The sequence below is a fragment of the Aythya ferina genome (assembly GCF_964211825.1).
Source record: "Aythya ferina genome assembly, chromosome: 1".
Lineage (NCBI taxonomy): Eukaryota > Metazoa > Chordata > Aves > Anseriformes > Anatidae > Aythya > Aythya ferina.
The window spans coordinates 120,500,566-120,526,277 of record NC_140296.1 but is presented as its reverse complement, the minus strand read 5'-3'; the positions used below and the strand labels follow the sequence as shown (position 1 = coordinate 120,526,277).

The window sequence follows — 25,712 nt, the reverse complement described above, 5'->3', positions numbered from 1 at the left end:
GGGACCAGTCAGATCAGAACGGAGCCTGGCTCAGTGGGCTCCCCGTGCTCATTTCCCATCAAATTGAAGGCAGCCAACAGAGCTGCACTGTGCGGCTCGGGGGACCACAGGCAGGACAGCTTTGTCTTGGCTGGTTGGCAGTTCACAGACCACCAGCCGAATGAGAGCTCTCGAAGAGGCAGCAAGTTTCAGGAGCAAAATGCAGTGTAAGCGCTCATGTGTGCGTGCATGTATTGCCTACATACGTAAGCATTCACAGTGTGTATGTATTTTGTATGTATATACACACAGACAGGTATCCACATGTGATGGTGTCATGCCATACCTACTGTTTCTCTGCTTGCGTTGCCCGGTGCTGTGCACGTGCACACACACACTCTCCAAATGCCCTGGACAGTTGTAAGTCTTCGTGTTTCACTCCAGCTGAAGGGTGGCTTCTCCACATGTATGGCCATGTCAGAATTTCTCCTTCTTGGAAGGAAATCCCTCCAGTAATTCTGCCCAACTGGTGCTGTGCTTCCAGCTTCAAACTCAGCAGAGTTTTATCTCCCTCTCAGCTTTCTATCACAGCACTCCTCTGTTCCAGAGCTGTGGTTTCCATCTCCGCTGTCCATATTCCCCCAGTACTGCAGTGCTGACCACGTTCAGCACCCTTTGCCTCCTCTCACACCATGAACGTTTGCCTGTTTGTTGTCAGCATCTTCCTTCCACGTGTCAATGGCTGGCTTGAGGCACAAAGAAGCACATCTGCACTGCTCCCCTTGGACTTCAGCGAGTCTCTTCCCTGCATTTCTCCTTCTTGAACCAGGTCTCTGTCAATTTCCTTGCAGTCTGCAGTGCAGCTGGGTGGGTGTCTTGAATCCAAAACGAGTTTTCCTGCCCAGCGTGATGGGGGAGCACCTCTCCTTCCCTGGTGTCACTGCTTCCCTTCAGAGGTAACTAATAAATTGCTCTGAGTCTTTAAATGGGCTGTTATTTCTTCCTTCCATCAGCACTCTCACTCTTAACTCTCAGTGCAGCTTCAGCTTCAATGAATTTATTGGCATGACAAGGTACACAGGTGATGCCAAAGTTGACAACTTAATTCATCAAGTGCTACTGTCTTTCTCTCATCTGCAATCTTCTGTCACTCCTTTCCTTTTTCCACTTCCTCAGCTCACCTTTCCCTCTGTCTGTCTGGCCATGTCTGTGTTTCTGTCTGACGTCCTCTCCCTCCCTCTCCCTCTAATAGCCTCCCCAGGTGATAGTTAGCTATCTCAGGCTCAAGACAGCCTGTCTCTCTTGACAAACGGAGCCATCAGTCAGAGGGGGAAAGGAATCTGGCTTTGCAGCACGTTACCTACTTTCTTCTCTCTTTGCAGCATGCATGGGATCAAGGGTTGAGGGCAGCAGCCTTCAGCCCAGCTTACAGAAACCACGCTTGCTTTAAGGCTGGTTTGGGACTGCGGAGGAGTGAGACGTTGTGTCACGAGGACAGAGGAAAGGAGAAATGGCCATCAACCCCAAATGTGTTAAGGCAGGTAGAAATATCATTTAAGAAGCCCAGAATCTTGACAAAATCCCCCCAGAGGATAAGGCCTCTGTTAAACAGAGTAGCAAATGATCTCTCCTCCTCACCCCGCCGGTCCCATAATCCTGTGTTGGCATGGCAATTGCCAAAGTATATAAAGAAAGAGACAGATCCCTCAGGTATCTGTCAACACTAGATAGAATCTACCCAGGACAATGTGTGTGTGTGGTATTTAATCCTCCATACATCAAGCGTATGCCCAGGATATGGTGTCACACTGTATTTGCGCCGCATCCCTTGTGCCTATTTGTCATGAGTGTCTGTGCCTGATCCAGTGGCAGGTTGATCCATAGTGTGATGCCATCTCGGTTATATCTCTGCTTTTCCTTTAGGCTTTGGCAGAGTTTTCATCATTGTGTTCTGATGCAAAATTTCTTCTATTTTTATCGCTCTTCATACTTTAAGGAAATCAGTTTTGCAGGCTCCAGTATATCATGACCATCAGGAGAGAAAGCGTAGGAGCGCATCCCTCTCATCCATCAGTATCCCTAACTATATTGATTACACTTTTATTCCTTTTTCAGTTTGTGCAGTGTTTTGTGGGCCCTGCTATTTCCCTTGGATTTATGAGCAACATGGCTGACTCTCCCTATTTGCATTTTGGAAAACCAGTTTAGAAGCACAGAATGGTTTGGGTTGGAAGGGACCTTAAAGCCCACCCAGTTCCACTCCCCTGCCATGGGCAGGGACACCTCCCACCAGCCCAGGTTGCCCAAAGCCCCATCCAGCCTGGCCTTGAGCACCTCCAGGGATGGGGCACCCACAGCTTCTCTGGGCAGCCTGTGCCAGTGCCTCACTGCCCTCATAGTGAAGAATTTCTTCCTGATACCTAATTAAATCTTTTTTTAGAAATCCTTCCCCAGCTTTCCTGTAGGCCCCCTTTAGGTACTGGAAGGCCACTATAAGGTTTCCCCAGAGCATTCTCTTCTCCAGGCTGAACAACCCCAACTCCCTCAGCCTGTAAAAGAGTGTTTTATTTTCTATTAGCAAAGAAGAATCAGAACCTGCCTTGGGTTTGCACTTTTTGCTGTGCCAGGGAAGTTTGCAGCATGACAATTCCTCAGAGGGAACTCCCTTTAACAGTGTGAAGCTTTGGAGAAATTCTTCCCCTACCCCTCCTGCTGATGGTTTGGAGCTGTAGAGGTGAAGGCATCACAGCTGTCGTGACCCCAGTCAGGTGCCAGTCACTGGGGATGCCATACATCTTGCACACGGTAATTCACTGAGAATAAGGACAAGCGGCTCTCAGAAAGGTGGCCTGACTTACTCAAGGTTATAGGAAAAGCGTGCAGCACACCAGTCGCAGAACCTGGGATCCCAGACCTACCAAGTCATTCCTCTCTTCAGTTTTGGGTAGGACTGCTTATCCTGCTAACTGGGATGTTAGAGGTGCTCAGATGCAGACATGCTGTTACTGCAGAGATGTGGCTTGTGTTTTCCATTGGGCTTAGCTTTTGATCCCTTGCTGTGATGGAAGCATATGGTTTTGATTAGCATTTTTTGTCTTTTGAGCAATAGGGGGAATCACCTCATTCCAGCTCTTCAGCCAGTAGTGCTCGATTTCTGTGGTGGGGAGATTTTTCTTGCAAAACTTTAGACAAAGCGTGTCTGTAGAGCTGTTGCCTCAGCATAAGGGTGCTGGAGATCTTTTCTGGACGAAACCTTATCCTCGTAAAAGACCAATATCTACCTATTTTTTCTCAATTTGATACTCACTATTCTGAAACTTCTTACAAAATCCTGCTGCTGCTTTCTTGTAGACACCCAGTCCTCTGATACATCATTCTGAGACATGGTCCCATCCTCTCAGGATGATCCGGGTGGGTAATTCCTCTCAGCTCCAGTGGAATTTGCATACCCAAGGCTCTGGTCCCTTCTACCTCTTTGCAGTCCTAGCACATAATATGCTAAGTACCTCAGTTTGCTAACGCTGCAAAAACACCAGAAAGAAAAAAAATAATAATAATAATCCTGTCAATTTTGAAGAGTTCAGACTTGAACTGGGGGAAAAGGGACAGCCAGCGTTTTTATGTGCCTCGATAAAGTTGCAGGTTATAAGGAATAAGCCTCGTGCCTGGCCGTCTGGGAGAGATTCTCCTTTAATTGAAATGGCACCAGTGATGTGTTTACAGAGCAGAGCTCCTGGAATCCATCCCTCACATCCCTTGCGGTTGTCTGCGCATACGCAGCGTGTCCTTACCACACGGCGAAGCTGGGAAAACAAAAACAGTGGGAAACTTCCCAGACCTCAAGGTGCTGCTGCACGTGGCTGAACCGAAACAGAGCGCTCTTTCTTCTGGCAGGGCAGCTCGGGTAGCAGAAACTCGCCTCCTGCTCGGTTTGTGGGAAGGAAGTCACCGCAATTACATCTCAGCTCCAGCCAGCTGCTGATTTTGTTTGAAGATGCCTTCACTTCAGGAGCACGCGATTTGTTTTCTCGTCTTTTCTGCTGGATCAGATTTGTCCAGAGGAGCGTTTCTGACAGAAGGGATTCTTTGCCTTGAACTCTCTGTCTCTCCCTTCTCAGATGGCTGATGATAACATTGTGGCCTTTAGAAAAGGCGCTGCTGCAGCTCTCCCCGAGCTCAACAATAGCTAACAATTGAAGGTCTCGCAGCTGGCATTTCATAGCTGCGCGTGTTGAGGAAGGCCACCATCTGTGGATCCAGCAATAGTGACAATGCAGGAATGCGCTGAGCAACCCAAGCTGAAAAAAATGTGGAGTTGCACTTTGAGTCTTTTTCGTGCTCGGAATTCACAACTTTTTGGAGATGAGGCTTTGGCTCGGGTTCATTTTTGGCGGGGCTTTCAGCATCAGAAGAGGCAGCTGCTCTGTGCTAAATCTTCTTATTGCTGACCTGACTACTCAGTAATGAGCTATGGTGGCTTCTGTTATAGACAGTCATCATTCATTGAATTGGACAAAGTGAATCTTCTTCCTGGGGAAACAGTGTGAATCACGCAGGAGTGAATTTTATCCAAAGTATGTAAAGGTTTGAGTATGGGATTTTTTGCATTGGTCTCTGTACTTTGTACTAGAAACAAAGCCAGCAGTCCCAAAATACTACACTACTTTTGTACTTCTCCTAGAAGCCTGAAAGCAACCTTAAAAGGTGGTTACAGCAAGCTGTCCCACTCCATTTTGCTCATTCCAATGCGCAAGGAAGGAAAGCCCGCTAGTAAAAGCTGGTTTACATCCACCACGTGCATTTGATTGGAGTGAGAGGCTTGTCACGGAGAAGCTGTCTGCCTAGGTTGAAACGGAGCCAGATCCTTGGGTGTGCGGTATGCACAAGACACTTAGAGCATTGTATGCACCTCCCTGTGGTTTATCGTCAGAGGCTGTGGGATATACCACAGGCGGCCAAAGGAATCCGAGAACAGAGCTTGAAGAGAACTGCCTTCTCAGCCAGGGTGTAGATTTCCATCTGGTGGTCTGTGAAGGCTGTTCTCTTCTGTCTCATCTGTCCCAAAAGAGCTGAACCATAAGCAAAAGTATACAATCTCAAAAACAAATCAATAAACAAACAAATGAAAAGCAAACAAAAACAAACAAAACACTTTGGCTGTGTTTCTCCTGACCATAAATTTGTGATGGACAACCTTGTCTCAACCTTGTCTTCATCCAGAGTGGGATGTCAGCTGAAACTAACTTCCTCCCCTGCTTTGCTAATCAGAAAATCCCAGTCATTTTAATAACTCATCGAAACCTGCTCTGTGAACCTGTACCTCTTGCCCTGGAATGACATTGGCTTTTCTCTGTGTTTTCTTCCCATGCCTTGGCTTGTGCTCTCTAGTCTACTTTCCGAAAAAAATTGATAGGCAGCAACCAAGGACTGCAGGGACTCAGTTAAAAAGCCATAATCTGGCTTTTTTTTTTTTTTTTTTTTTTTTCTTTCTCTTAATTGTCTAATAAAGCATTTCTGTTCTAGTTGCAACGCTTCCTGAAGTCATCATCCATTCTTGCTTTAAAAGAATTTGTCCAAAGGCCATTAACATCAAAGGAGGAGCTCCCTGGGCTTTGAATCAAGCCCAAAAAAGGTTGCACGTTAGGATTTGCTGAATCCCATATACATCCAATGCATTTAATATTTCTGTGAAAAAGTTTTGTCTTAACAAAACTCTCAGAGGTGCATTTGGAGGGCCTGGACACCGAGGAGATTTTTTCCTCACCGAATTTATCTTCCAGGATGGTGGACTATATCTGCAGAAGAAAAGATCACGTATTATGTCAGTCCTGCATGTAAATGCTTCCAGGTTTTAAAACAAAGGGTCTGAGGGAAAACATAAACACACTTGAAGCACAAAGACCAAATGCTGTGTACATCTGTGGCCCTTGAAGTGCTTGGGATTAGGCAGCGGTCCAAGGGTTAATCCCTTGGGATGAGCGTGGCAAGCACTTCTGTTGTTGCTTACACATGTCCTGCGAACAAGGCTGTGCTTTCACAGCAGGCTTCTCGAGGAGGGCTGGTTAGAAAGCACTTGCAGGCCGTTTTTCAAGCTGAAAGAGCCCAAGCAGCACCAATGGCAAACGCGCAGAGCTGCTGTTTAAGGAGACGAATGAACCACAGATAAGCGGATCACTGCAACCCTGGCGTAAATTTGATGCATTAATTGGAAAGAAAAGAAATGGCGTAGCAAGGAACCAATACTTCATATGCAGAGGTCCAAATCTGGAGATAAGGGGATATCAGGCACATGCCTGGCTTGTGCTTTGTGCTCAGCATGCAGCTGGGAACCTGCTGTCCTGATCTGCGCCAGAAGAGGAGGGCTGGTTACCCCTTTTGCTAGGGAGACAACAGAAATCCTAGGGGAAATGGTGTCAGCATGGGACCAGGGCTGGGGTTCAGGCCTGGAGCTGGAACTGCGTTAGGGAAAAAGGCTGGAGTCTGGATTTAAAGCTGAGGCACTGGGCTCAGGGCAGGACTGAGACTGCTTCTACCCCTGTCCCACAGCATCACATCAGCGCGCTGAGAAATGAGGTTGGCTGGAGACTGGAGATACTTGCTTCTCTCTGTTTCTCTCTCAGTCAGGAAGTGGAATAATTTCTCTCTTGACAATTTCATGGAGACAAGATTCAAAAAAAAAAAAAAAAAAAAGTAAATGGGTGGAAATGAATGTAAGCAGTAGAGCCCGGTTCTGTGCTGACTTCTCCAATGGCTGACAGCTAGAGCAGCCCAGCAGGTTTACACCCCATGCTTCTCCCTGCAAGCAAACAATGCACCGAGAGAGTTTGCCACGCAATTTTACGTGGAAAAATAGCCCGGGCACTTAAATGTGTATCAGATGAGGCAGAGCTTTCCTCTGGACGAAAAGGTTTGGCTTGTCAGCACCGACTCTCCTCGAATGCAGCGAGGTCTGACACGTTCCTGGAGGGGCCTTCCACCCGGCTTTGATTTACAGCATCCTGCTTGCTCCCCTGCTCCCAGCCAGCGCACTCGGCGCCGTCCCCGTTTCGATTTAAATCATTTCCTTTGCGGCGTTCCGGCGGGTGAGGCTCAGCTGCACGAAGAGGGAAGCTCGCTCTGACACGAGGGCCATGCCAGCAGCCCCCGTGCTCCCTTCAGCCCAGCTTCTCCGTGCTTCCGAGCAATGCTCGGGTGAAAATCTGGGAATCTGCCACCCTGGGCCACGAGTGGGCTGGTGGCTGCAGATCTCTTCAGCGGTTCCCATGCTCTGGCTGGGGTGGGATGTTCCCTAAAGGCTGCCAGGGATGGAAGCGATGAGACACCCCCCCGTCAGACAATAGAAAGAAGCAGTTTTTGCACCTTGTAAAAGCGCTGCAGTGTACTTGGAGAGCTTTTTTTCATTCCCAGGAGATTTAAAAAACACAACGCAACACAAAACCAAGCCTTCAGCGTTTCCTTCTACTTCACCAGAGCGCTAAGGCCGCTGAGAGAGGCGCTAGCAGGGTGAAGCAAACCAAGCAGAGCAGAAAGTCAGAGGGGTTTTTCAGAGTCCGCTCTCTTCAGGGAAGTTCAACAACTTCAGTCTCTGCCCTCCTGCCCTGGTGACAGCTTCATCCCTCTCTGGTTGAGGCTCCAGCATGAATCAGACCGTAAAGAAACACATCTCGGCTCTCATGTCGCATTTCATCTGTGAAGTGCTTCCACAACATTAGCATGCCACCTCCCAAAGGGTGTCTGGATTTTACTTTCCAGCCCTCCCCGCGCGGCTCTAAGCAGCAACAAGCTGTTCCTTGTCACTGCTGCAGAAAGCTGCCATTAGCCTGCTGCACACCGAAGAGGGAAATTAAACCATTTGGTTGTGTTTAGCAGCTCAGCCCCTTCTTCAAGCTCTCTCTCCCCACTCCCGCTTTGCCTAAACAATGACTAATGAGGCCAATTTGCTGTCAATTAATTGCCCCAGGAAAGGACCCCTTATTGTGGTGAGCAAGGTGGCAGCTCTGAAGCATTCAAGGGCCGTGCGGTGGTCAGCATCCCCCCTGCCTCTGCCTTGGGGCCTATTAGCCTCTTTGTGTTTGTTGCAAAGTGCTGTTAATTGGGAGCTGGGGACAAGGAAATGAGAACTCTGGAGGCTAATTGATAGGCACCTGCCGAGGGCTTTAGTGGCTGCAAAGTTCCTTTGACTTCGGAGAGAAGTCCTGAGGTTTGCTTTTTGCCCTGAAAGCGAGGGGCTCCTGCGGATCGGTGGGTGGGAGTCTTATTTTCTCCAGCAGATGGGGGTCCTGATTGCCAATAGAGAGGGAAGTAAACAGACCGGAGGAGGTAACTAACTAATGGGGATGTGTGGCAGGGCTCGTGGTAACTTCCTTGCCTGTATTCGAGGTGCCCTTCTTGGGACGAGCAGTTAGAGTGCTTAAATGGAGATAATGGGCTGTTGGGCTTTCTTATTTTTGCTGCTGTTTGCTTCCCGGGTAGATTAAATGGCTTTTGCTGTATTTTAGCTCTCTGGAGTAGGAATTACTTTTTTTTTTTTTTTTTTTTTTTTTTTTTTTTTTTTTTTTTATGTGTTTTGTGACTTATTGACAAAACACCTGAATGTTGTGATTTCAAAACGGGGAGCAGCTGCTCCAGAGACTAAGACTGCAACTTCAAGTCCTGGGCAGAGCCCCGTTAGCTAAAAGGGAGCAGCTAGCCAGTCTAGCTGCGAACCAGCAAGGCTGGCCCTGATGCTTTCTTATTCCATCCCCTGTTGCACTCCTGGAAAGGTACTCGGGAGCTGGCCTCCTGGCTGCCAGCTCACATCTCTTAGCAGCGGGCTGACTCATTTCCTAGGAGATTAGAGGTGTAGCATCACTCATTACCTACTTCCATAGCCTGAAATGATAACGCTGACCTGGCCCACGCAATCCCAGCTAATATCTCAGGAGGAGTTTTGAGCTCCCAAGGGTTTTGGTCATAAAAGGTAAGGATAACAACAACAGATGTTGTGCTTTCTCTTGTTTGTGGTTTCCTCGCTACCTCCTGTATGCGGCCCCTGGCTTGTAATAACTGCTGTAGTGGGTGTTTTTGAGACACAGTAATGTTTTGTGGAAACAAATCACTTGCTTTCATCTCAAGAGCAACAGTGATTGCGCTGGGGGAGTGTGCTCTATTTTTCATGTCTCCGTCTTTCTTATTATTTAAATTAATGTGAGTTGTAGTTGTCATGAAAGTGAAGGATTGACAGCAATTAACTTGCACAGGCTCAGTGCAAGGCAGGCTCTGCGCAGCCCCTTCCTACCTAGTTCTGTCACTGCGCTGTGCCTAAGAGTTGAGTTTCGATGCCAGCTCTGCCCTTGCCCCCCTTCTGCCTTGCGGCCCCCTGCTCTTCCAGAGTGGAGTTTCTCAAGAAGAACGGCTGCTGGTTAGTTTGGTATTTGTTATTTATTACCAGTGGCATGCACGAGGAGATGCTGAGCTGGCCTCAGACGTGTCCAGTAGATGTGAAACGTAGAAGAAATAAATATACATGTTTCAAGCCATTCTCCCCACGGCTTGTTTCTAGCTCTCCAGAATCTGTCCCAGGTATGGTTATGGCATCCTGCTTTTCCACAGATGGAGCAGGAGGGACACGGGGCTGTGCTTATCTTCCACAGGGCTACACTATGGTGTGTGCTCTTCTGCACATCGATCTCTTCTCCCAGCTGCATCCAGTGGGATCCTAAGCACAGGGTGATGCCTGTCTTGTATTACATTTATGCTGAGAGGGAGGAAAGAGTCTGACAGTTCTTCCTCAGAAGTACCAGAGGCCTGGCAGTGCTTTCTCAAGGTCCCCACAGCCAGAAGGGTCTGACAGCAGCTTGTCTCTGGAGGGACAAGTTGTTAGTCTGAATAGGGAAATGCCTCAAAGTATTATTTAACCGTAGTGCTTCCCGTGCTGTGGTGGCTCTGCTCGTGCTAATGGCTTACAGAGGCCAGGCACAAGGTTTCTCCAGATGAGTGTCACCCAAAAGATGCCTAGGCAAAAGGAAGCTGTGACACCCCAGAAGTTCCTGGGCCCAGCAGATTTTTTTTTTTTTTTTTTTCTCAGCAATCACACTTCCAGCAGTCTGGAACCGTGAAAACATCACACAGCCCACACATGGGCAAAAAATAATAAGGTCAAAGCTTCTCATTTCAAGACTGTCCTAAAAAGGTGTGTGCGAAGTAATGACAAGTGCCAAGGAGGCAATGCTAACTGTTGCTGGTGCTGACAGTTTCAGCATTTTAAAATGCTGCCTTGACACCCTGAAAATTAAGTGTCTGACTTTTTTATTATTATTATTCTGAGAGAAATTACTGTCCACTAAGATCTGGTCACTTTTAATGCCGGCTGGCTTCTAAGCAGACTAAAATGAACTGTTTTGTTCTGTTTTTTAATTCACAGGGAGATTATTTCCTACCCTATTCCCCTCCCTCTCAGCCTTTCCTTGCCCTCCGACCAAGGTGGCAGCTGACGGCAACCAGCCATTACACTCCTAACAGGATTTCAGCCTTGAATGCCCTTCTCTGCCTCCGTTGAAAAGCCAGATACGTCCATCTGGCCACATCTTCCTCCTCTTGGGCATTTTGGTCTGCATGGCCAGATCTGTTTGGATTTTCTGAGTGTATTTGATGCGCTGCAAACTAAAAGGACTTGACGGCTTTGGAAGGTGGCAGGGTGCACGTGTCCTCGCCGCAGCTCCGCTGCTGATGCCCAGCCGCGGCTTTGCCCACTCAACCATTTGGTCGGGCATTGACCGCTCTGCCAGAGCCTCCATCTGCTAGACCTACTTCAGCTTAGCCCAGAACAGGCCTTTTCTTGGTTTTTGTGTGGCTTTTTTTTTCCTGATGCGAACCCCAAGCTGTGGGTAGCTGAACTCCATCCCAATTGCTCTCTCATTCCCCCTCCCGAAAGAGAAAGGGGGAGAAAATACGATGGAAAGGGCTCAAGGGTTGAGATAAGGAGAGGCAGATCACTCAACAATTATCATCCCAGGCAAAACAGACTCAGCATAGGGAGATTAATGTAATTTATTACCTATTGCTAACAAGCTAGAGCAGTGGGAAACAAAAAATGAACAAACAAACAGAAAAACAAGAACCCCTTCCCCCCATCCACCCTCTTCTACCTCCTTTCCCCTGAGTAGGGCAGGGGAATGGGGGCTGCGGTCAGTCCCTGAGGCTTCATCTCCTCCACCCCTGCTCCCCGTGGGGTCCCTCCCATGGATGCCGTCCTTCCCAAACTGATCCTACATGGACTGCCCACAGGCTGCAGCTCCTCAAGCACTGCTCCCACACGGCTCCATCCTACGGGGTCCATCCACCCATCCCCCAGGAGCAAACTGCTCCAGCACAGGTCCCCCACGGCTGGGCAGCAGCTCCCCCCAGGCCCCCTGCTCCTGTAGGGGCTCTCCAAGGGCCCCGTTTTGCTGTGCAGAAAGTCCCAGGTATGGGGCTGTGATAAATGAGGAGGCAGGAAATGGATCTCTTTTACCACCATCAAAACTCTCGTGCACCCTTCAACATGATGGGATCTAATTTTTGACATCATCAGTCTTTTCTAATAACGTTCATTTTGCTTTGTTCTGTCCTCTCCGACCTCTCCCTTTGTGTGGGGATCACAGAATCACAGAATTTTCTAGGTTGGAAGAGACCTCAAGGTCATCGAGTCCAACCTCCAACCTAACGCTAACAGCCCTCCACTAAACCATATCCCTAAGCTGTACATCTAAGCGTCTTTTGAAGACTTCCAGGGATGGTGACTCCACCACTTCCCTGGGCAGCCTGTTCCAATGCACAACTGATGGCTTACAGTGAATCACTGATGTAAAAATCCAGCAGGGCTTGTGTTTGTCAGGGGATGTTGAGCGAAAGGGGACAGTTTTCTGCTGTGCTTCGCTTTACCCAGTGCTGTGCTGCGAGGCAGATATCCATGCTCTGAAATTCCTCCTCTCCTGGGAAGGGGACCCAGGTGCAGACAACTGTTTCCCCAACATGCCTTGCTTTGGTTGCTTCACCAGGAGCTCAGCCGTCAACTCAAGCTCCTGCACAGCAGACTAGCTTCCAAATTCCTTTCTCCTTCCCTCTCGTTGCCAGTTAGAGCAAGCTGCTCAGGGTTTTATCCAAGCAAGGTTTGCATATCTCTAGGGACAGAGATTCTACCTCCTCTCCGGGGAGCCAGTTCCTATCTTTAACCTTGCCAAAATGAAAGCTTCTACCTCATTTCAAGTCAAGAGTTTTGCCCATGTAGCAGCTCTTGTCTGCTGCTTTTTGCTGTGCACCTCTGAGAACAGCCTGTCTGTCTGCTCTGCACCTTCCCACTAGGTGTTTGTCGACAGCAATAAGATCTTCACTCTTCTTTCTTTCGCTCTTGTGCTGTCCTTGTATGTCATGTGCTTGCTGCCCTCTGAGTATCTTGGAAGCCCTCTGGCAGCCTTGCTCCTTCCTCTGTGTCAGTGGTATCCTTGTACTGGGCAGACCAAAATTGGGCTAGTGCTTGTGAGACAACATCTGAAGCACCGTATATATATATAGAGAGAGAGAGAGAGAATCACTCTTTTTCCACTTACACAGCTATGCTCTTGCTAATATAACTCAGGATATGGTTGTCCTTTGCTGCAAGAGCACACCATTAATACGTGTTTAACTCTTGAATCCCCATATCTCCTGGGCTGCTCGATCCCACCGCTTTCACCCATCCAGCAAATATCAGGGTGGTTGAAGCTCCCCACCAGGGCCTGCCAAGAAGTGGGAAGGGGAGGTGGCTGTTTACTCTGTGGTAAGCAAAGCAGAAAATGGTCTCGTTTCATTCCTCGCTACGCACACATTTGGATGCTGGGGAAAGGAAAAAATAAAATAAAATCAGAAGATTCCCTTTTAGCCAAACTCCTTCACCTCCTCCTGGGTGTGAAGCGTGGAAGGGAGACGTGATGTGAGGAAGGAGAAGCAGCCACGGCCTGCCCTGCCCCGGGGAGAAGGCTTGGAGGCCTGCAGCCACCAGGCCCTCAGGCACAAAGCACCACAGGTGCCAAAAAGGCCGTTCATTTCTAGCTGTAGCTCCCTGAAGCAGACGTACCCCCCTATAAGACAGCTCCCAGAAGAGAAAATTAAGGAAACTAGAAGAAGTCTGGTGCAGGAGGTTTTCCTGGAGACACTGTTTTGGTCTCCTCGTTGTGTGATTTTTGACGTGAGTTATGCTGGTTTCCCATCACTGTTGGACTTTCTGGGGGTGCTGTGTCAGGTGCTCTCCCTAGTCGATGCTGGCTGCTTTCTCACAGCCCAAAGGCCCTGCTTTTTCAATGTTTCCTGGCTCAACTGCGACCTTGCCTGTGTCTCTGCTTCATTTTTCCTTTCCCCTCTTGGCTGCTTCACCCCATGCATACTCCTGAAATCAGACCGCTGCTCCCTGTATCCTTCTCCATTCTTTTTTTTTTGTTTGTTTTTTACACGTCTGCACCATCAAAAGGTTGTTGCACTTGAATTGATTTTCTTGTCTATTGAGAAGCCAGGACCTTGTACTTGGAGCACTGATACAGTTCAGAAAACCAAGTAGTAATGAGAAGCACAGCCTGTAAGAGGGGTTCGTGGCTGCCTCTGGTTAATAAGTAGACAGGTTAACAAGTCAGACCGGCTGTCCTCCAGAAGTAACAACGTCCAACTTTCTTTTGTCTTCACAGTTCCACCAAAGATCTCCAATATCTCCTCGGACATCACCGTGAATGAAGGCAGCAACGTGACCCTGGTTTGCATGGCAAATGGACGTCCTGAGCCTGTCATCACCTGGAGGCACCTCACCCCGACAGGTAAGTGACCCGACAGGACTGTACTGTGCTGATGATTTGCAAACTGTGCAGTAGTTTTCTCTTACAACATTACTCAAAGTTTCAGTAGCAATTCAGGCAGCTGTAGAGAAGCGGCAAGGCTCATAAATGCACTGCAAGCATGTTTTGCAGCATGACCTCCAAAGTGATAACCAGGTTGTCCCAGGGAACAACTGAAATTACTTCAGTAGATGCTCTACAGAATTGGACTTGTAATTCTGTTTAGCTTTGGTCTTCATCTAGCTGTTTCAATCTCTACTGCTGGTAATGAACATCAAGGGGATGGAGAAAAAACACTGCTGGGGAGGGAGGGAGAGAGAGATGGAGAGAGAAGGATTTCTGTTTAGACATTACATGGAAGAGTATCTTTCAAAAACAAAAAACAACACACTGAGTTTGTTTCCCATTGATTTGCCTTAAAAGGGAGAGGAAAGTAATGGCACAGATGATATTATATTACTCTCCACTTTGGCAGACAGTGTTCCTGTGTTTTGTGAGTTGAATAAAGGAGGTGTTTGATCTGCAGGACGAGTGAAGAGCAGGGTGGAAGCAGAATTGTTCACCAGTGTTGTTCTGCTATCTAAGTGCACCTCCCACGTTTGAGGACATGGCAAGCTTGGAAGGAGAAAGGAGAAGGTCCTTTCAGTAGTTAGACTCCATGGGGATAGCAGCTTGGGTTGCAAGGAAACCTTCATCCCTTAAAAAGTTATCCCTGGGATGAGAACAAGACGTGGGTTTCTATTCTTCTGCCTCACCTCCTTTGAGGAGAGAGCCCTTTACTGGATTTCTTTTTGCCATGAGACATTTTTGTCATCTGATGTGGATGGGGAAAGCATTCATTAGCTCTATATGAGTAGCATTCGGTGATGTTCCCATATCTATAAAGGGTTAAAGAGGGTTTGAGGTGTGCAGAGTACAAGCTTTCTGCATGTGCTAGAGACAGTCCAGCTGTCTTACTGCAATTAAACAGCTAGAAAAGGGAAGAGTTACACAAAGAAGGTTAAAGAGAGATGGGCAGAATGAGATACTGGAACAGGGCCCAATCCCAGTGCTGCATCCAGAAGCACCCGGATTTGAGGTCTGTGGTTCAGACTGGGTTTATTCAAATTTCCTCTCTCATCCCTTCAGCCAAACCAAAGTCCTCCTGAGCTTTCGTGTATTGGAAAGCCAGATACACAGTTTGTGTTTTTGGCCCATTTCATCCAGTACTGAAAGAAAGAAGATGGCTGAAGACTGCCAGAAAGAAGTGGGAAGGGCAGAGCCGATGGGGGGAACACTAATATTTAGTGATATCATTGTCAGTACCTGACTTTCTGCTATTTTCAGTATTAAGCACAGTTGTGCCATTGGCATGTATGAGAAAACAGGTCCTATCTTTGTCACCTTTAATTATGTGTATTCAAAATTTTCTGACTTTGGCAGTTCTGCTCTTAGAGTTGATTTATTACCGAGTCGTTCATCCTACTGCTGCTTCAGTGTTTTGGTCCTCCACCTCACTCTTTCTTGTATTTCAGTGGGAGATGCTCCCTGGCTATTCTGTGAGTGCAGCCTAATGTTGTCTGAATTAAGGGAGTTACAAGAGGACTAGATTAAATCTTGATGAAAACTACACATCAGCTGCATTGTTCAGCACAGCCATATGAAGGTTCTTGTCCTGACTCATTCCTTTGGCTGCATGCTCTTGCTTTTTTTTTTTTTGTTTTTTTTCCCCCAGTTGTACCGCCTACTCCATTGTATCAGACAGACTTCTTCTCTTTCTTCTTAGGGCTCCTCAGAGCATATTTCGACTCTGGCAATCCCTTCTGGTAAACAACAGGACTGGGGAATCCCACCCCCGCTTCGATTCCAGTGTTGGTTTTCCGGGGTCTGTTTTTCAGTCTTCCAGCATGCCCCCCTCACACTTTTCCCCCTGTGCCATGTGTCTCAGAGGCATTGCCTTGCTAGCATCCATCAGTGCCATCTCACTGGCCCCCTTCCAATCCATCCTCAGACCACCCCTCCGCAGTGAATCCTAGCAAGCACCCCTCTCCTAAGCAGCTAGAGCTGGGGATGAAGGACAGGCAGTCCCCAGTCTGTCACTTCTACGTCTCATTGCATGTTGTACTCTCTCTCTTTCTGCATCTCAACCCATCTGTTATCTTTTACGCATGCAGAAGAACTGCTTTCAGCCAGACATCAGGTCTTCGTGCAGCACGTAGCCCAGTAAGGCACATGGCCCAAAATGGGGGACACAAGGGTTTCTTTTAAATATTTTCCTTGAGGTTGATGATTAATACAAATCCCAAATCTATTCCAGAGCTGCTGCAGTTAGAAACATCTGTCTTATCTTGGAATCTCCTCTTTCCAGGATTGTGAAGCATTTTGGCTCTGTTCATGCTGGTTTTGAGGACATCTGCTATGCATCAAAGAGCTATTTTAGACATTGTAAAGGTTTCTAAAATCTCTCTCTCTCTGTGGATCTTTTTGTGGTTAAACTCGTGACTGCAGAATTGGAAGACCGAGCGTTATTGAGCTTGTGTAGGAGGTTTTGAATGGACAGGTTGTGAAATTAAACCAGCACTGGGGGGCGAGAGGGCCAAATTACTTTTTCTTTGTGCACTTCTCCTGAAGGAGTTCATTAGCAAATTTGTCTGCTGTTTCTTTCATTCATTGATTTGGTCAATAGTGTTTGTTGGCTAATTACCTGAGTTAGAACCGCAGAAATGATTTATTTCTCGTTGGCTGGGAGGTGGAAGATACACATGCAGAGGGAAAGCAGTGTAGCTCCTTATGCAAAGAAGGCAGGGATGCATGCGATGGTTCATTTAAATGCTGCGGGGCCTCAGGAATGATCGTAGCCCACTCACCTCTCTAGGAAGTAGAATAGTCACTTTAAAAAATACTGCATCCCTTCCTTTGCTGGCCCTTCAGTTTATAATTGAAGGAGGCATTTTTCAACTGTAAGGCCCCGAGCCCTGAAAAAATCCATAGGAAAACCTCCTCTCCTTCCCCTGTGAGATAGCTAAAGTGTGGCTGTGGTTGTTGACTGTAGTGCTGACACCTGGGGAGAAGGCAGATAAGGGGGGAATATTTAATTCAAATGGCACATGACAATACAGATCAGCTTTAATTCTAGGCAGTGTATAGTAATGAAAGTGGAAATTACATTCCTTGGAACGACGCAAGTCCTTGCACTCCTCCTCCATTCCTCTTCAGATGGTTGACTAACTGGGTTTTGAGAGAGTAGCTGAAGAAAAAGTCAGGCAGGCCCTTTTCTTTCTTTTCTGGCAGGTTATTATGCTGGAGGACCCAGGCAGCGGGGTCTAACTAGTTACGGATAGTTTAATAGGCGTTGCCTGGGAGCGCGAACAACTTCATTAGCTCTTCTCCTCCAGCCAGCAGAGCTCTCTTCAGGGACTGCTGACCTGCGGCTTCCAGCAGTGGGCCAGCACCTCCCTGCACAGCCTGATCGCTTCCCCTGCGACTCAGGATGCAGCTGTGGGCTTGTTAAGCCTGCCGTGCCATGTGGCTTTCGTCATCCCACGACATGATGTTCAGCCATAACAGCCCTCTAAGCTGGTTTTATTGGGAAACTGCGGTTTGTTCACTCAGAGCGGGAATGAGTATTGGTCATTTCCAGTACAAACTAGATGACCTAGCAGTTGTCAGCATCAGGAGTGTTTCACTGGAGGATATCCTCTAGTCTCTCATCTCTCTCTCATCTCTTGAAAGGGACAGAGTCCAGATTGTCCCCTCTGTGACTTTCTGTAAGGAGTGGGTGCTATCCTGTTGTTTTCTTCTCTGTAATATTAACTCATAGCCTACATGATCCATGTCCCACAAAAGGTATAGATTTTTATTTTTTTCCTCGCTGAATGCAGCCCAATCAAATTTCCAGTTGTTGTACATCAGCCTGGACAAGGTCCCTGCTCAGGGCCGTGCGTCGTTCATCATGCTGGCAGGTTCTGTGTGGGCTACCACGGGCAGCCTACCCACCTATGGCCAGTCGTGTTATGAGATGCTCTGCTCTCTCTCATCATTTATCATTCTTCATCACTCCATCTATTTCAGAGCCATGCTCGATGCTTGGTTTTCTGGAAGAGCTTCCTGAGAAAAATAGGAAAAAATGAAAATTCATGTTTGTTCATATACTTATCAATAACCTCCCTCTCAACAGAAGCCCTGAAGAGTGGCCCCTTGTGAATCAGGTTAGCAGCAATGTGGACATGGAGAGTTGTTGCAAGGTCTTGGCTTTACCAGGAGATCTCACTGCCAAGCCCGTTGTCTGGGTAGAGAAACAGAAGAAAAAGGTGGCTCTTGTCCTGAGGAGGTAGTGGTCATACTGACAGAAACAGTCCCATCATCCTTGTGCTGCTTTCCTACAAGGCACTGGTGGTTAAAACCTCCCTGAAGGTCTTGCTCCAGGGTGCTGTGAGATTGGCACCCAAGTGTCGTGGCATATTGATCTCTCTGGGTTTTGTCATAAGGCTGAACGACTGGGGCCTACTGGTTCTGCATAACCAGTTGAGTAGCAAACCATTCAGTTTTCCTATAACAGCGTGAAACCTGTGTCAAATCATCAGGTATTTAATTCCCAATCCAACTTCCCTCGCCTCCGCACAGCGAGGCAGTGAGATGTGGAAGAGAAGAGTTTGGATTCTCTCACATTCCACCTGACAGTCTGAAGATACACACTTTGGCTCAAAAAAAAAAAAAAGGAGCTTAGTTATTACAGCAGTAATCACAGCATAAAAAAACAGTCTAGAGCAAAAAAGATAAGTATTGATTGCAACACCCAAGTTTCATGTCACAGCATAAAACGAAAGGAGATGGGAACGCTTGTCAAATATGCCAGTCTGATTCTCCCTAGAGGGTGCTAGAAATTCTCATTGAGTCTTAGAGAATTTGCCATAACAGAGGAAGTTTAGAAGGAAGAGAGAATACAGCAGAGTGCCTGCCTGCTCTGTGTAATTGAGATGGTGTACATATAATATGTTTATAAACAGCTGTAGAACTCATTGCCATGGAAAGTTATTTAAAGATGGGAACTTGGCAAGACTCAAACAGTTTATGTGTTTCTGAGGATAATGTGAACAAATCTGGATATTCGTGTTATTCACAACACAAATATTGAGAGGGATGTTATACTTCATGCTTTAGGGCTCAATTACTAGAGATGAGGATGAGACCTAAACTGAAAGGGACAGATTATCTCACACTCCCACTCACTCGTGTATCTTCCTTCAGTGCATGCAGGTCTCTTTTTAGGGCCAAACGCAGAAACATGAAGGAAGCAGAGAGCTCTCTGAAGGCATGAGATTCAAGGTGGCAATATCGTTCACATGAGCAACCTTGATCTTTACGTCCAGTGCTTGCTTGCCTCTTGTTGCTGCCTAAGTCCAAACCTTTGCTACTGCACTTTGAGTTGCGCAGGGAAAGCCCATTTCTGCCCAAAGAAGATCAGCAGAAAACACCGAGTCATCACAGGTCAACCCAGTAAGCACTGGGTGGTGATGAGTGGGAAGGGGATTTTCTTGGTTATCTAAACTATTTGGATTTAGCCCACCTCTCTGCTCCACTCTTAAAACCTCAGCGAAACAGTTGAGGAAAAGGAGTGATATATTTATTTACTGATTTTCCTCAGTAGGGTCATCGCTCTTCTCATGTCCCATTCTTCTCCCCCTCCAACTGCCTTTGCCTAATCAGGTAACCTTAAGATTTACAAGGTACTTGTTTGACCCTGAATTTTAGGATGTTGGGGGGGGAAAGGATGCTTTTTAAGCATGTCTCCTTTTTCTTCCTTTTATTTCTTGTATTCTCAAAATACCCTCTGGCAAAAATGTGGTCCTCTTCTACAGAGGCCTCTCCATTTGCCTCTTATACACTCCCTGCTTGTTCCGGGACTCTTTCTAAAATGTCTTTTTCCTCTCTTGATCCAGTTTCCATCTTGTCCAATGTTACAGGGGAAGTGGGGGGGAAGGATGCAGGCTCACAAAGAGCCTGGGAAACAAGCCAAAGTTTCAACTTTTTCAAGCCTTCTCTAGCAGGCATCCAAATTTGCTTCAGCCTCTATTTTCATCCCACTTCCTTTGGCTCTGCAATTTTATTTTTAAATTATTTATTTATTTATTTATTAGAAATCCTGTCTTGTTATTGCATGGCCCCCTTCCCCACCTATAATAATCTGAAGCCCTGCTCTGTCCCCGGTGGACAGGACGGTTTTGATTTCTTCCTTTTGTGCCTATGGTCTGTGATGCTGTTTCAGTACCAACACTGTTGATACACGAAACATTCATTTTCTTAGCAGTTCTGATTTGTCCCTCATGACTTGTGACAGAGAGGAAAGCAAGATTTCACAGGTATTTTACCATTTCTGGGGAACAGGTGAATAAATCAGCTGTGAGGAGGGACTTGGCCTTGCTGCCTTCAGCAGTGGCTGGAGAGGAACATCTGGAGTCTTCTGGTGTGTGCTTGGCTGCTCCACCTCTGGCAAGTTTTTCTGTGCTTTTGCTGGGGAGATGTGGCAGTTGTGTACCATGTTGGTGGCTCTCCTGGTATGTAGAGATGCTGTTCTTAAACAGCAAGTTGGAGTCTGGCAGGATGACTTCTGTTTTTCCTTTCCCTAGGATGGGCACCATTTTGAGTCAGACATGGTATTAGGGTCTTTTCTGTGGTGTTTTAAAGGCTGACCTTGTTTGTGTCCATATGAAAACATTCATCCAGTTTGGAAGAACAGCATTTTTCTAGTTCACCATATGCTTTAATATGTGCAGTACTGTACAGCCACTACCAGCATTCAGCAACAAGCAGCTTTACCTTTTGCTCCTGTCCTTCCACACGTTGAAGGATCCCAGAAGGCTCAGAGTCTAAACTGAGCACCCAAGAAGATGAGAGTTCAAAATCAGCTATAATTAATGATGACAGGAGAAGGAATTGCCACACACTAGCGTAAGTAGGATCCCAGCAGCAGGTGGTTGAACCTTAGCAAATTCTCCATCATTCCTACCAGAAGAAAAACATTGAAATCTAGGGATTTTCTGTCATGACCAGAAGGAAAAGAGGAAATGTCTGCTGCCTGCCCCTGCCTAGTGCGGTAGGTGCTGTCCTGCTCACCCTCTTTCCCTACCAGCCTTCCTTCGCATGACCCTGCCATTGAGCACTTGTGTATCCCACCTTTAAGCAGTCAACTTGAACTGCCTGGAGAAAACCTTGCAGAGTGCAAGGCACTGCCCGTGTGTGTGTTATCGTGTCTCCCTCTAGTGATGTGAACTAACAAGTCTGCTTTGGGTTGCCTGTGCTCGGAGCTGCTACTTTGGTGACAGGTATCCCAAGGCTTCGCTGGGGCAAAAGGACGATATTTTAGGACTGGGTCCCTGTTTCCCTGCTATCTGGAGGTCGCACTCCCCATTGGCAGCTCCACATTTACAGCTGCAGCCTGCTCATAAAGATACAGAGAGGTTGGCTGTGAACTCCAGAGAGAAAATTCACAGCATTTTAAATTTAATAGTTTTAATCCAAATGTTCTTAAAGTTATGCTTAAGAAGAAAACGTAAAGGCTGCATTCCCTCCCTCCCCCTTGTAGCTGTAATCTGTAAGTATTTTCACTTCAGGCAAGCATATTTCTCACTATCTCTTCACAGTAGGAAGAAGATGCACTAATAAAAGGCAAAGTTAAGGTAGTAGCTTACAGCTGTTCCCTCTTTTTTTTTTCTTTTTTTTAATTTAAAGAGAGACTTCACCATTTTTGTTGTTATGCTGTTATTTGGCTTCAGCTGATCTCAGTGGCTTCACTGACTTCAGTGCCTGATGCATGCCACACTGGAGCCAGAGCAGCTTGTCCAGTCTGAGGACTCAAATGAAAGTGGGATGACAGCATCCACAGCAGCACACAGATCCTGCCATTACAGTAATGTCCAGAGGGAGTTTCCTACACAGACCCAAAGCCTTCACCCCTTCTAGTTTCTACCACTTAGTCATCTGACCATCTCCTGTCTCTGCCCCCACCCCACATTAGTCCCACTAATGAAGCAAATTACCATCTGTATCCCAGCTCTAGTGGTAGCTTAGAAATAGTGAGCAAGAGAGAGAATAGGATGTGCAGGGAAAAGCGGGAAGATAAATGTGATTTGCAAGGATCTGCTGTACTGAGACTGACCCAGGGCAAAGGAAAAGTCAGCTCTGGGGGCAAGCCATCCTGACCTTGCTTGCCATGATGGCCACAGCAAGGGCAGGGGTCACTCAGCCTCCTGCAGTGTGGAGCTTTCCTCCAGGGTCTGAACACAGTTGTCATGGCAGTGGGAGTCTCCTGGCTGAAGGCAGTGAGTTATTTCGGTAATGCAAGGCTGCAGTGAGCCCTGGTGATGTGAGCACTGGTGCTGTTTTCCCTCTGCAGCCTTCCTTCTGAGCATTTCAGAAATGTCTTCGGAACATGCCTCCCATTCCTGTCTGAAGAAAAATGGGAGAGACTGAAAACACGGTACTTTTTTTTTTTTTTTTTTTTATAAGGTGCATTTTCAGAAGTGTTATTCTTATTTCTTCTTCACTTGCTTTTTCTTTCTTGCTGAACCGTACCTGAAAAATATGACTCTTCCCAAATACTGTGTATTTTTTTTCATGCACTGGCTGAGCAAATCATCCTTTCTCATAAACTCGCAACGAGTGGCCACCTCGGTGTTAGCACAGCGTGGGAGCAAAGCGGGCAGCAGCAGGATGGCTGGGTGCAGGCCCATCCGAGCAAGCAAGAGCATAAGCTCAGATCAGGCTCCAAACTTTGCAACTCCAGCCTCTCTCTGACATGCTCGCTTGGATCTACTGCATTTATCTCTGCTGGACTTGGGCATCTTCCAAGTAAATAAATAATTGGTTCCTGCCTCCGTCTCCCCTTCTGCCCAAGGGACTCAGAGTTAATTTGTGCTGACTATTAGTCTTTGGGTAAAGCCGCTATTGCAAGAGGAACCCAGGGCGTATATAGATAGATGGGCCTTGCACTGTGAAATTGTGAAAGTGCCCCCGTTCCCTGTGGGGAGATCTACAGCCACTTGACTGCTGCAAGGAGGATTCCTCGTAGCATTTAGGAGGCTTCCAGGGGATGGAGCAGGTGGAGACGGGAAGCCCACATTCCCCAGACATTGCAGCGAGCCCCAGCTCGTGCCTGGAGCTGCCTGCACCAGAACTTGGGTGAAATACGGGCACGTGGTGAGGCACATCAGTCCATGTGAGAGCCTCAGGAAACGGCAGGATGGGTCTCAGCGTCCACAGACAGAGCACAGGCTGCAAGGGACTCGGGGACAAAGAAAAGTCGCGTTTGCCATGCAGCATCTCCTGCGTGAGACGCGGCGCAGATGAGGGAAGGAGGCTGTTAACTCGAACAGACAAAAGTAATTAGAGGAGCAAAATAATAGATTAATGAGCAGCCGGTGTCAGGGGAACTTATTAATTATCAGTAGAGGATTTCCTTCAGTGTGCAGGCTGGCCGAGGACATGAAAGATAGCAACCAAAAACTCGAGTCCCATTTAAGGGAGCTGCTGGGGAATTAGCGGTGTGGGGTGTACGGAGGGCGATAGCACAGGTTGAGTTAAGTGCTTCCTTTCAGCCTCTTGTTTTGTGTAGCCCAAATAATGGAATAATGGCTGGGGAGGAGGGGGGGATATGGGAAATGCTAGATTGTATCTAACCCACGTTAATAATGGCTCAATAAAAATGCTCTGATAAGAACGCATTAAAGTTGCGCAGTTAAGGACTTGCAAGCCAGGTAAGGTGAGATTTCAGGTTACAAATACAACCTTAACTCTTCTCCTGCTGAATGTACCTTAGCAGGCAGCCTCTAATTAAGGGGTATCAGGCTACTTCTCAAGAAATACATCATAACGTTGGTTAATGCTCTCTTCAGCTTTGGACGGGATCGCACAGTGTCTTAAATATTGTGTGTGTCTGTGTTTGCCTTGTGAAACAGATCCTTTTTAATTATGGTACTGAGAATACTGCGTTAGTTGTGCTTGAACAAACGCTGTGGTTTGGGCATCGGGTCCATTGGGACTGTTTAAATACAGGGCAGCCCACCATCCCTTCCCCCAGGTCACCATTTGGGGCGTCAGAAAGCTGTAGGCTTGGAAGACGTCAACATGAGCTGCAAGTAGTGATGAATATGGGAGGTTGCTTTCCAGAGATGGACTGTGACTCCTTTAGCTCTGCATATTGTGTTTTTGACCTAGCTGATTTACTGAAGTCATTCAGGCCATCCACTGGTTGAGATATTACTCCATCCCATCAGATGATGCCACAAGATGCGCACACGTTCTCTATCAATGAGACCCCGGAGTTGCCTGTTCATATATGAATGTATTTTCCTTTCTATATTTGCAGTTTTTAGTCTCATTGCATGTACAGTGGTTGTGGTATAAAGGGCATATCTGTTCTTGAGGAGCACTGCAGAACAGATCCAATGGGTTTAAGCCCCACATTGCAGATCTGACATCTTTCCCTGCTAGTTATTGCTGAGTTGTTAGCCTGCCCTTCGAGGGGAAGCCAGCTCTTCTGCTAAGTTCTTGAGTGAAAACGTTTTTCCTTCTCTGCAGATCCTTACTGCAGTAGTCCTAATTTTCTTACGAACCTCCAGCACATCCTGCAGCACCCTTGCTACCCCACTGCGTGTCCTTGCAGCTCCCCAGGGAGCCCTGCTTTGGTTGCATTTGAAGCGCTGTTGGACTGTGACCGTTCCCAAATCTGTCTGCCACCACGTGAGTTCAAGTGCAGGCTTGCACGTGTATTTGAGGGCACCTAAAGCAGTCTCAGGTGCCCTGAGCTTTATTCTTGTCTTGTAGATCGCTATTGAAAGAGTAGATGGAGTAGCAGGAAAGGCAAAAAAGCACGTATGGTAGGTCCAGCAGCAGTCAGAGCTCTGCAGGTATTTCTAAAGCTTTCCAAACGTGTCTCTGATTGTCCCCAGCCAGAAAAAATTGGTTTGTGAGAGCTGTCCCTTAGAGGCAGGTGGAGGCCAGTCCGTGCAGAGCAGAAGCTCATCAGGAGGGTTGTGTATGAAAAGGGAAGGTCACGTAACCCCAAGCGGTCCTCTGGGAGCTGGCCACGGGGGAGCAGAGGTTATGTGCCAGAAAGGAGAGGACGGCGGCGAGGAGGCAGGTAGAGAATCTCGCAGAAGGGCCGCAGCTCGGGGGAAATATGCTGATTAGTTTCCACAGACCTGCACAGATCTGAAGTGAGCTAAAAATTTCCTCACTCGGAGACTTTGGGGATCACTGAGCAGAGTTTGTTTAAAAGAAATGAGCTTCATCTGAGAGGTTTTGCAACTTGTGCTAATGAGAGTCTGTCTGTCAAACTTAAGTGGCATCAAGTGGCTCAGAACAAGGGCTCTTGGGCGTTAAATGGTTCCTACCAAATACCAAGCCCATTACCATGATTGGCTGTTATAGCCCTCTAAACGGCAAAAGTGATTAAATTGGTCGTTATGAAACACTAAAGATGCATAATTATGAAAAATAAGGCTTGAGTAAGAGGAGATTTCATCTCACTCTCTGGCTTGTAGCTCAAGGAGGAATCAATGCAGAAATGTTTTAAAAGCAGCCAAGGGTTGCCCCTTGTCTGGTTTTCTCCTGGCAGTCTGGGAATCGTGAGTGTGTTTGGGAGCGAGGGTGTTCTCCAGGCTGAGACATGAGCTGGAGACTGAATGCCACAAGACCTGCTCTGCACTCAGGGTTGAGGTTCTCCCTTACCAGGGGGAAGATTTGACTCTAACCCATCCAGCTGCACGGAGCAGTGAGCTGTGGACATGTCCTGTGCTGAGCCACAGCAGAAAACCCTACGGGCAGTGTGGGTGGCCAGGTTGTGCTGGGCAGGAGCAGCTCCAGCACATGGGTGAGGGTTAAAGCAGTGACACGCTGGCGTTTAACAGACTGGGCAATCGGAATTAAGAACTGAGGGAT

The 25,712-nt window shown here is 47.3% G+C and overlaps 1 protein-coding gene across 3 annotated transcripts in view; it reads left to right on the top strand.

Moving 5' to 3' along the window:
* Positions 1-25,712, top strand: part of LSAMP (limbic system associated membrane protein) — an 879,058-nt gene that overhangs the window by 762,469 nt on the left and 90,877 nt on the right. For all 3 annotated transcript variants that reach the window (XM_084527478.1, XM_084527477.1, XM_084527476.1), the window contains one exon: positions 13,653-13,778. In XM_084527478.1, the coding sequence (XP_084383604.1) occupies positions 13,653-13,778 (126 nt within the window). The remainder of the gene's footprint in view (positions 1-13,652; positions 13,779-25,712) is intronic.